This window comes from Belonocnema kinseyi, chromosome 2 (assembly GCF_010883055.1).
Source record: "Belonocnema kinseyi isolate 2016_QV_RU_SX_M_011 chromosome 2, B_treatae_v1, whole genome shotgun sequence".
Lineage (NCBI taxonomy): Eukaryota > Metazoa > Arthropoda > Insecta > Hymenoptera > Cynipidae > Belonocnema > Belonocnema kinseyi.
The window spans coordinates 94,623,735-94,634,991 of record NC_046658.1 but is presented as its reverse complement, the minus strand read 5'-3'; the positions used below and the strand labels follow the sequence as shown (position 1 = coordinate 94,634,991).

The 11,257-nt window shown below is 29.0% G+C and overlaps 1 protein-coding gene across 1 annotated transcript in view; it reads left to right on the top strand.

Annotated features, from left to right (window-relative positions):
- LOC117167747 overlaps nt 1–7,644 on the top strand; it is a 26,713-nt gene extending 19,069 nt beyond the window's left edge. The window contains exons 3-4 of the mRNA XM_033352899.1: nt 1,562–2,004; nt 6,402–7,644. Of these exons, the coding sequence (XP_033208790.1) occupies nt 1,562–2,004; nt 6,402–6,614 (656 nt within the window). The 3' untranslated portion in view covers nt 6,615–7,644. The remainder of the gene's footprint in view (nt 1–1,561; nt 2,005–6,401) is intronic.
- Nucleotides 7,645–11,257: the final 3,613 nt, after the last annotated feature.

Here is an 11,257-nt window from a genome sequence, read left to right as displayed (position 1 = left end):
CCCCCCCCCCCCTCCAGTTTTTGTCAAATGTCCATGTTTTGAGACCCCCTGAATCCGAAAACCAGGTTTTTACGAATGTGTCTGTGTATACGTGTGTCCGTCTGTTTCCACAATAACTTTTGAAAAAATTAAACTATTAGATTGGCCAGTGGTACACTCTTTTAGTGTCCTAAACTAAATTTCAAGTTCCTTAGCCACCCATTTTGGATAAACATTAAAAAATGGAGCACATTTTGAATATTTTCGAGACCACTCTTTTTCAAAATTCAAAAATTCTCTGTACGGTTATTCATAGTATTCAGAAAGTCGAACAATTTATTCTAATGACTTTTTTTATAAGACTACACCAATTGAAACATTTTCAATCGAAGGATCTTTCAAATGTAGAGATTATTTATTAATTTAATAATTTCCATTGAAAAAAAGTATTAAAAAAAACATTTTAAATGCGCTGAATCAGGTGAATTTATAGTTTCCATTACAAGTAGACTTAGACACGTCTTTACGTTAAATTACCCGCATAAAGGCGTGTGTCATTTTTAAGAGTGATGTACGATATTTGATTCAAAACCACCAAGTTATGAGCCTGTAAAGCCTGCACAAAAGTGAGCGATAGATAACCCTTTACCGAAATGCTGCGAGAATGTCATATGAATTTAATTTTTTTTCATAATAATGATGATCAATGTCCAAACATTTTTCTGTTTTGTTTTTTCTATTTGTCACATTTTTGGAAGGCCTGCTAATATTTATCCCTACATTTTTCGGGCAGTAAATCTTGTTTTTTTTTTAGTTTGTAGTAACATTAGTTAAAGATCTTCCAATATTATATAATAAACAAGACAATTTTTATAAACAAATTATTTCTTGAAAGAATACTTTCTAAGGTTTTCCATAATTTTTCGCTCTTTAATTGACAACTTACTGATAATTTTATTAATACTCATATTTAGTTGACATATTCTATGATGATAAATTCTCTTATGAATGTTGCTGAAATTGTCATGAAGTTCCTAAAGAAAAGGACTGGCATTGAAAACATGAATTTTTCTACCAGCAAATACCCAAATAATTAACGTGTTTATAAATTTGTTTAAAAAATCACAAATAACAAGATTAATCAACAAATTATAAACTTGGCTAAAATTATAATGAAGTTCCTAATTGCAAAAATGTCATAAAAAAAACGAATTTTTCTGTCGAAAATGCCTGAGAAATACATTTTTTACAAGATTTAAAATAATAATTTCAAGAAAAAATGTTCTCATCATCTTATTCTTTTTATCCTAATTTCTTGCAATATAATATAAAAAACATAAAATTATGGAAAATCATAGAAAAAATTATTTTGAACAAATATTTGTTTATTTATAAAAAATTAAACGCCTTATTTAGAAATAAGGCTAGATAGACAACTCACAAATTTCATCAGGTTTTTCCAATTTTTCGTTTTCTAAATTGGTAAATATTTATGGCCTGCACGTTATTTTGAACCAAAAAAGTAATTTTTTCTCACTGTAGATAATTCCTTTTATTTATTAATCCCTCAATTATTTTTCAGATATGAATCCAGTTACAGATCGACCTCAAATTTTGTCAACGTTCAAAACAAATTTCCGAAAAAGTTTATATTCCACATTGCCATTGACGTCGGCACCAATATTATCATCATCAATTTCTTCTTCGTCATCAACACCAATTGCAATGACCTTAAGTTCATCGACATTTGCAACCTCTTCTTTGGAATTAAAATCCATGGTTACGAATGGTCCCCAAAAACTAAAAATGCCAAGAGTGACTTTGAAATTAAGAGAAAATGAGACAATTCCTCAAATGTACATGAAGGCTGGAATAGCTTCTTATAAAAAGGGAAACATAACTACGAGCGTTTTAGCCCGTGGTTTGAGTTTAGAGGGATTGATTTTTAAAACTCCGGAAGGGACGATTAAACCCTGGCCTCAGAAATGGCCTTTTGACTGGATGCCTTCTGATCCGCGGTGGCAGGTAAGTTATTCAATTTTTTTATTGTTGTTTTTCTCTTTTATGGTGTATTATGTACGAAGGGAGAAAAACGGGACTTTTGCGACCAGTACTTGAACAATAATTTAGAAAATTGAAGAATTGCCAAAAATGTTGAAGATTTCTGTTAAATTTCCAAATTATAAAATTTCAAAACTTCCTTAAATTTTGCAAATTTGAAACATTTTCGATAATTAAAGCTTACAAACTTACAAAATTAAACAAAGTTATATTTTTTAAATTCCTTACATTGGTAATAATTCCTTAAATTGTTGTTAATTAATAAGTTGACATGCAAAAGTAACAATTTATAAAGGACATTTGATAGTTGAAACTTTGATATAAAACTCAGGTTAAAATTGAGCAATTACTAAAAATTTGGAAATTTCAGAGATTTTGAAAATACATGTTAAAATTTTGAATTACCAAGAATTAACAAATTTTATGGAATTTGAAAATTTTAGAATTTTTTCAAATCTGATCTATTTTGCAAATTTTAGAGATTTACTGAAATTCAGAATATCCAGTAGTTTATGTTAACTTATCGCTTGTCACTTTTTACTCCCCAGGGACTGAAAAGTAAAACCTTAGCCATGGATGTGTTATGAAAACGAATTTTCTTTGATTAATTATCCGTTATAAAAAATTAAGTATTATGGAAGTATTTTCTAGATTTCTGAAATGATATAACTTGCAAAGTTTGTTAAAGGGAGTTCTTTGTATCAGTATGAATTTGGATCTGGCATAAATATTGATCGCAGTGCAGTAAGCGTCTGATCAATAGGCAGAGCGTGCTCCTGAATCTAAAAACGGACGAACCGCGGTATTGCCGGCGGCCTTTATTTTCTTTTCACGTCTACCAACTGAACACGTTTGTGACCTACGACCCTTCGATAAGTCTGCCTCTCTTTTTTAAATTGGTCTGTTCCGACTCTCCATTATTTCCCTGAAAACACAAAAGAAAAAATTAAACCCTTCTTTTCCTAGCAGATCGTTAGAAAACAGTGTAAAATAAATGGAAAAACACAAACTATTTATGTGTACAATGAAAGAAAGGAGAAATTAAAAGGGCCACTGAAGGGAAAGAGGGGTCCTGGAACAAGGGAATGATGATTTTGGAAATTTTCGGATACATTTTTTTCATTTTATATTGTCTGAAAGTTTTGATTCGTTTCCCCCTCCTTTATAAAATTCCTCCTTATATCAAAGCCCCTCTTTTCACTTAACCATCTAACAAACCCCTTCCCCAGCCGCCACTTCCAATCAGTTCCTTTAGTTTCCCTCCCCTTATCTTTTCTAGTTTCCTTCACCTGAAATCCCCTCAACCCCTTACTTGCCCCCTTACATTCCCCTACCTTCCCCTACCTCCATTTTCACTCATGCCCATTAATTTCTCTCCCCTCATCTGTCCTCATTTCCCCTCTACTTATTGCCCCTAGCTTCCCCTCCACTCTTTCCCCTAACTTCGCCCCTCCTAATCTCCGCTAATTTCTCCTACTGACTCGCGATGTTTAATTTTCCTCCTCTCAGACCTCGTCATTTCCCCTATCCTTATTTTCCTTCGCTTTCTCTCCACCCACTGCCCAAACTTCATCCTTCTGATTTCCTCTAATTTCCCCTAATTTCCCCTACCCTGTCTCCCCTTATTTCGCCTCTCTTTCCCTCCTCTCACATCTACTACTCATTTCCCCTTGATTCCCCCCTCGATCGCTTTCCCTACATCGCCACTCCTAATTCCACCTAACCTGCCTCTTACCAGTTTTTTTATTTTTCTTTAGTTCCAAAAACCTCATTTTCTCTTCCTTTATTTTCAGTCACGTCCGTTAATTCACCTCACATCATCGCTGCCAGCTTAACTTTCTTTGTTTCCCCTTATTTCTCCTTGCTTGTCCTTTTATCACACCCTCTTCTTCGCCTCTCATAATTTCCCCTCGCTTCTCTGAATTTTCCTTCCCGCATTTTCCCGCGATTTGCCTCTACTCACTTCTCTAATTTCGCAGCTCATAATTTTTTCCTAATTTCGCGTACTCTGCCTCCAATCATTTTCCCTAATTTTCTCTAGTTCCAATCACCTCAGTTCCCCTTCCTTCATTTTCACTCACGTCCATTGATTCACCTCATCTTATCGCTCCTGGTGTACCTAACTCTATTTCTCCTTATTTACCCATACAACCCCTCCCCTCACATCCCCTACTTCGCCCCTCCTAATTTTCTCTTGCTTCTCTGAATTTCCCTTTACTAATTTCCCCTAATTTTCCATCTATTTCCCTCCACTCAGTTCCCCAATTTTGCTCCTCATAATTTTCCCTTATTTACCCTGAGCTGCCTCCACTCATTTTCCGTAATTTTTGCTAGTTCCAATCACCTCAGTTCTCCTTCCTTCATTTTCACTCACGTCCATTAATTATTTTAAATTCATTTTTCCTAACTGGCCCTCCCCTTATTTCCCATCGCTTTCCCTCCTCTAATATTTACTCTCATCATTTTCTCTCAATTCCCCTAATTCGTCCCTCCTGATTTCTCCTAACTTCCCCTACTCTGCTAGAATTAATTTTCTCTTTTTTTTTAGTTCAAATCCCCTCACTTCCCCTTATTTCATTTGCACTCCTTTCCATTAATCCCCCTCACTTCATCACTCCTCATAGACCCTCCCATTATTTCCCTTTATTTTCCTTCGCTTCCTCTCCTCTCACCCACCCTACTCCGCCCCTGTTAATCCCTCTCCCCTCATTTCCCCTCATTTCCCCTCCTTGTAAAAAAGTCGGACAGGTGACCGAAACTATAAGGTTTCTCTGCCCAGGGCTACGAAACACTAAAAAGTGGTGAATTTTTCAGCTAACTTTCAATTTGCTTACACTTACTATTTATTTAAGTTTTATGTTTACGGTGGCGAAATATTTAGTTGTTTTTGAAAATACAGATATTAAAAGATCTATTTTGAGAAATGAATAATAAAACTTAATTTCATTCAATAACAAGAATTATTGATTGTCGTTAATTCTTTAGTTTGATTATTTGAATTTTTAGCGTAGGGGGGACCTGCCTATAGTGGATAAAGCAACGTACAGTGGATAATAATGACTAATTAAAAATATTAATATATGTAAAAGAATTAATTCTATTTAGTTATTATTTGAGACACTGTACGTGTTCATAAATTAAAATAAACTATTTTTATTTTATTTTTAAAGAAATTAAATTAGAAAGAATGAGATTTGAGAGATTTTCAAAGATTTAAAGTGTTTTCAATGTGTTTCAAAATATTTCAATTCATAAAAAAATGTGTTTTTGCATTTTGCAAACTCTACCCGCTAAATTAATTTCTTTTAGTAAAAAAATACTGCCTTAGGTTTTCATAATTTTCAACAAATTGTTTAGAGGTTTCGTTTAGAGGCCGATTTTGGTCTCTATATGAATTTTTGGCATAGGAAAAGAAAATGTTGGTTTCATGAATGCATTATTAGCATTGAATTTGTATTTTTCAAAATTTGAAAAACATGAAGTAACTTTTACTCTTTTTACTCCTACACGGTTAATTAAAAAGTTTCAAAGTGTCTAATAAATTATTGCATACGCTATGAACGTTTTATATTCGAGCTTTTTGTCTGAAATTAGTATTTAAAACAAATTATTATTATGAAGTCATAAAGTTTTGAAGAAGACTTGAAATTTCTAAAAAAATGAATTACCGGGAATGATCATTTTTTAACGAAATGTATCAAGTTTCAAAGAACAAATTTCAAAGTTTAGGTTACGTTAGTGTTTTATACCAAAAACTGGACAAAACAAAAATCATTATAGCTCACATGAAATCAATTATTTTAAACAAATATCATTAAATTTCAAAGAAAATTTTCAAGTGTGAAAAGTTTTTTGTTGTGTTATTTTAATATATTTTCATAAAAAATATTGAATTTAAACTATTTTAGGTTATGTTGGCATTTAGAATAAAAAACCCCTATTCTTATTTAAAAATGTTTAGATTTAAAAGATTAAACTATTTTGCATAATTATAGGTGAATATAGCGGTTTTCACTAAAAACATCGATACAGATTTTTAAAAATATTTACAATTTTCGAATAATTTAAGGTTATGTTACAGTTTTTTTTACAGGAAATCGCGGTTATTTCGAATAAAGTTGTTTAATTTTAAAGAAGGTTTACAATTTTAAATATCTATAAAACGATCTTATATATTTATTCTAAAGTTAAGATATCAATTTTTATCAATTATCAAAAATTATTTCCTTCTCTTTTCTGTTCTTCTGGATAATATATAGTGTAAAATATATACATTTTTAATATTATAAAATATATGATTAGATTTAAAAATTGCTTAAGGTTTCTAGTTGAAATGAAAACCTAAAATATTTTCATTTTAGGGTACAGGATTCACCCTCCCAATGTTGAACACAATTTTCAGCATTCTGGGAGCTCTAGTTGGATTATTATGTTTATCATCCCTCGTCCTGCTATTTTTGTTACGATTATCACGAAGGAAGCGAATCAACGTCGAGGAACCGGAAGTCGAGGCTCATGAGGATAAATCAACACTTTTAGGAATGGAAAATCATGAGGCAGAAGAAAAAGAGTGATCGAGAGTAAGCACCAAAAATCGCACAAAATGTGATTTTGTTTAATCAGGAATTCCATTATTTTTACAAAAAAGGAACTCAAATTTAATGTGGACATTCTTTTTTCAAAATATAATTTAATTTACAATTAATCAAGAATCAAAAAATCTCGTTTTTAAACATAAATCAATGTCCTTAAAAAAAGATCTGAATGTTACATGTTTTGACCCGCCAACGCAAAGTGCAATGCCCTCAAGAATCCTTTTCTGATTACAAATCGGAAGATAATAGGATCGTATTGGAAAAAGGCGTTTCGCAGCAATTTTATTTCTGATATATTTCCTCGATGATGCGGGTTACGTGCTTGGAATTTAATTATTTTAAATAGAGACCTGAATTTGAATGTAAAACTCCTGTTTCTCCAATAAAAGGAATTTTCTATCAAAGTCAGATGTTTAGGAAAAGTAATGATAGGCTAAGGTCAGCTAAGCTATCTATAAAATTATAATTTAGTGCTCGACAATTATTTATCTAAAATTTTACCATCATATGCTCCTCAAACTATCACATTTTTGTAGAATCTTTTCTACTTTAAGACAATTTTTTATTTAAAGACTCTTCGCGATTCTCCACTTTTCTATTTTGCGAGATAGAAACATACATCACTCATTCATGAAAATTAAAAAGTTGACCCACATGACAATACAAAATATCAAATTTTTAATTAGAAGTGTCATTTTTTGGGTCACTTTAAACTTATAGTTTAACAAAAAAATTTCCTGGCCATCCGGAGGTGGTTTATCAAGAAAGAATGCTGGAATTGAAACTGAATCGTAGTGGGAAAACATATTTTTTTAACCTTCGGATAGTCGTAGAAAAATCATAGTAGGTCAAAATATTCTCTGCTGCGAGTGATTCTAAACTTTATATTACAATAAATTTCATATTATCATATTACCTTGATAATTTTGAACTGAAAGCATTTAAAATTTTTAAAAATCTATGAAATGATTTTGAATTGAGAAAGTTCTAATTCAAAATATTTGAGATAGATAAAATTTTGCAAGAAAACAATATTTCGGATGGAATTAAAAGGAATTAAAGTTCTCTCATTTCTGAATAAGAGCATTTAAAATTAGATAATTTTAAGTTGAACAAATTTTAAAACAGAAACTTTCAAAATTCAAAAAATTTCAGGCTAAAATTGTTTTTAGTTGGACAATTTTCTTCGAAAGAAGTTGAAATTGTCTACTAACTAATTCGAAGCGTTCAAAATTGCACAATTTTATCTTGAACTCAAGAATCTCGAAATTCAATTAATTCTAAATTAAATTTCAAAAGAGGACAATGTCAAAAGAGGAAAATTTCAAAACGATAAATATTGAATATTTTCTGATTATAATTTTGAAAAATAGCTCATTTAAAATTCAGAAGAATGAAAATTATATTATTTCTTATTGAAATCATAAAAAAATTGAACAATTTATAAGTGAAAACTTCCCAATTTTAATAAATTTATATCTGAAATCATTAAAATTTGACTATTTAAAATTGAAAACTAAATTGAATATTCCGATGTAAAATTTTCAGAAATTCTAGAAATCTAAAATAGTATTCAATTGAAAAAATATGATTCAGAATTTTAAAATTAATACCATTTAAACTTAAAGAAATGATTCAATTTTTGAATAGAACAATAGCTTTTTTAAAACTGAGTTTGAAATGTTGAACTTTTTGACATATTTCTACAATAAAAAAAAGTCAATATTCAATGCCTGGTTCTAAAACCTGCTTATTTTTAAGGCATGCATTTAAGAAATTGTTTTCCTAATTTTTCATTGTTTTTAATTATTTTGGAGGAAATAGTTGTGTGCGTTTAAAATTGAAACCAAAATATATCGAATGTCAAAATCTACAATTATTAAATGAAAAGCTCACTAATAAATTGGTTAAATTTCATAAAGTATAGTTGACAGTTTGATAATTGTGAATTTCTAAGCAATTAAATTTATCTAATTTAATAGACACTTTTTAAGGGTTTGCATACAAAAGAGTATTAATAGAACAATTCTTTGGGACTAAATTTTTTTTAGTCTCAAATGAAGTTTGAATTTGTTTAAATTTAATGTTTCTGAAGTAAATATTTTTAAAAATATTTTCAACTTGAAGTTATTCTTTATTTTGAACGTTTTTTTTTTATAAATCGACTTTAAATGTTAACAATTTTTAAATCTTCCATTTTGAACGTTGAGAATAAAGGTGAATTTATTTTTTGATTTTAGAAAAGTTTGTCAAATCAATTTTTACGCTAAATCATAATTTGTTCAGTGTAACAAGAATTTAGATTTCTATAATTTTAGAAGCTTTTACTTTGAAATATTCCATTTAGTTTTCAATTTCAACCCCTTCCTAACGAAATGGTCTAAATTAGAAAAGATTTTAAATTTTGAAAGCGTCTGTTTAACATTTTTTTCAATTTAAAAGCATCCTATATTTCAAACGCCTTTCTTCAGAAATGATAAAGTTCAATTCCTTTTAATTATATTCAAAATCCGCTCTCTAATAATAACTATTTTTAATTAATTTTATTTACTTTCCGGAAGCAGATTAAAAACCAATATCACTCTAGCTATTAACTTATTTCAACTGAAAGCTTAAGAGAATTTTTTGCAACTGAAATTTCTAAATGGTATGAATATATACGAGACTCTGAATAAATATAAGGTAAAATCTGCAAAATTAGGTTAAAAAAACTAAGGTAAAACTATTCATTCGATTAAAATTAGGAATTAAGTATCTAAAAAGATTTTGATCTGTTTTTAGATTAATTTTTATAATTAACGTACATATATTCAAAGACACAATAATTAGTGCTTTTTTGAGTCCCAAACTTTTACAGTATTTTTACTTGGGATTTTTTAAAGAGAGAATTGTAAATGAGAGAGCGAGGGACTTTTTTTTTATTTAGTATAAAGAATACAATTTTGTTGTGATAATGATTTATTTCACAAAGTACATAATAATTTATCGTGTAGATTCAGGAAATATTAACGAAAGTACACAGAAAGTCGATGCTTTCGAGCTTTCGCACGCTCTGATTAATAAAAAAATATCATAAAGCTGCATTTATATGTATCATACACTCGAAAAATAAATAATTGCTTTTCGAAGCTACTAATTCAATCCATGAAAAGTAAATTATATATAATATTATAAGAATTATAAATCAAATTTTATGTTTCGGTTTCTATTCAATTTCATTTCACTATATCGAAACTTGTTGAAAATGAATTACAGAGAGTTATCTATTCCGTAAGCATTACTGTTTTTTATCGAAAAATTGTTGAATTTTCTACCCCGAATAGATTCTGCAAAGTAAGATATTTATTAAATTAAAAAAAATTAGTGTTTATTAAATTATTATTAAATGCGTGTAGCCTAAAAAGAATTAAGATATCGAACCGACGCTAGCTACATTTTAAAAATGATTAAAAAACGCGAGTTTCTGTACAAATCTAAATGTTCGATGCGTTTTTCAAAAACACTCAGATAAAAAAGTAATACGTGCGGTAGTAAAGAGTAACGGTTATAGTTTATATTTTAAAGATTGTATTTTTTTATATTTATTAATTTTTCGACCTCCACGTGTTATATATATACAATAGGGTGGTCCAAATTTTTTTCTCGAATTTTCATGCAAATCGCCCATAAATTTGTTTGAATTCAAACAAAAATAAATCAATTTATTTATTTTGAAAAAAATGTTATTCATAAGTTTAACACGTATTTCTCATAAGAAAAAAAAGTTTTTGTAAATTTTATTCAGAATCATCAAAATTAAATAAACCGAGTTGAAACTCAACATTCCTTTTCACAATTAGCCATAGAATACAATTGAAATATTTTTTTTTAATATTACCCCCATAAGTCTGTTTTCTGGGGTACCAAAATAAATCCCATAAGTAAAAAGATGAGTTTTTATAGTTTTTGGCCCTAATTATGGTTTTTTTTTGTTAAAAATTCGTTGTTTTTTCAAAAAAGTTCTACTTTTTTTTGTCCAATTACCAATTAAAGTAAGGAGATAATTAATTTTACTAACAATAATTCTTTAAAAAATGTATTATTATCCTTTATAATATTCTCGTTGAACGAACCTAGAAAATTGCAGTTTTAAAAAAAAATCCTTACTTTTTGTCCAATTTTTGATTAGAGCGTGTTAAATAATTAATTTAAATTAACAAACTTAATTGTTTTAACAATTCATTATTATGTAAAATAATATTATCTTTAAATAATGTTAGAAATTTATGGCTTTGTCAATTTTTCACTTACTCAGTAAAGTAATAATCAAGTCAAGTTACAAAACATAATTGTTGAAACAATTTATTTTTATTTATAACTATTTTTCCTCAGATAATTGTTAGAATATTGCAGTTTCTTCTGATTTTTTAAAACTTGTTGTCAGTTTCTTACATTTAAGAAACAAACTGCGAATTTCTTGTACTTATCTGAAAGAAGATAGCAATAAACAATAATAAATTTTTTTACCAAAATGTTTTGTTAACTTGCATTTACTACTAACTAACTATGTGAAAAGTAGGTCAAAAGTTAAACATTTCAGAAAAATCGTCAACTATATATGGTAGCATTAATATCGAGAAAAA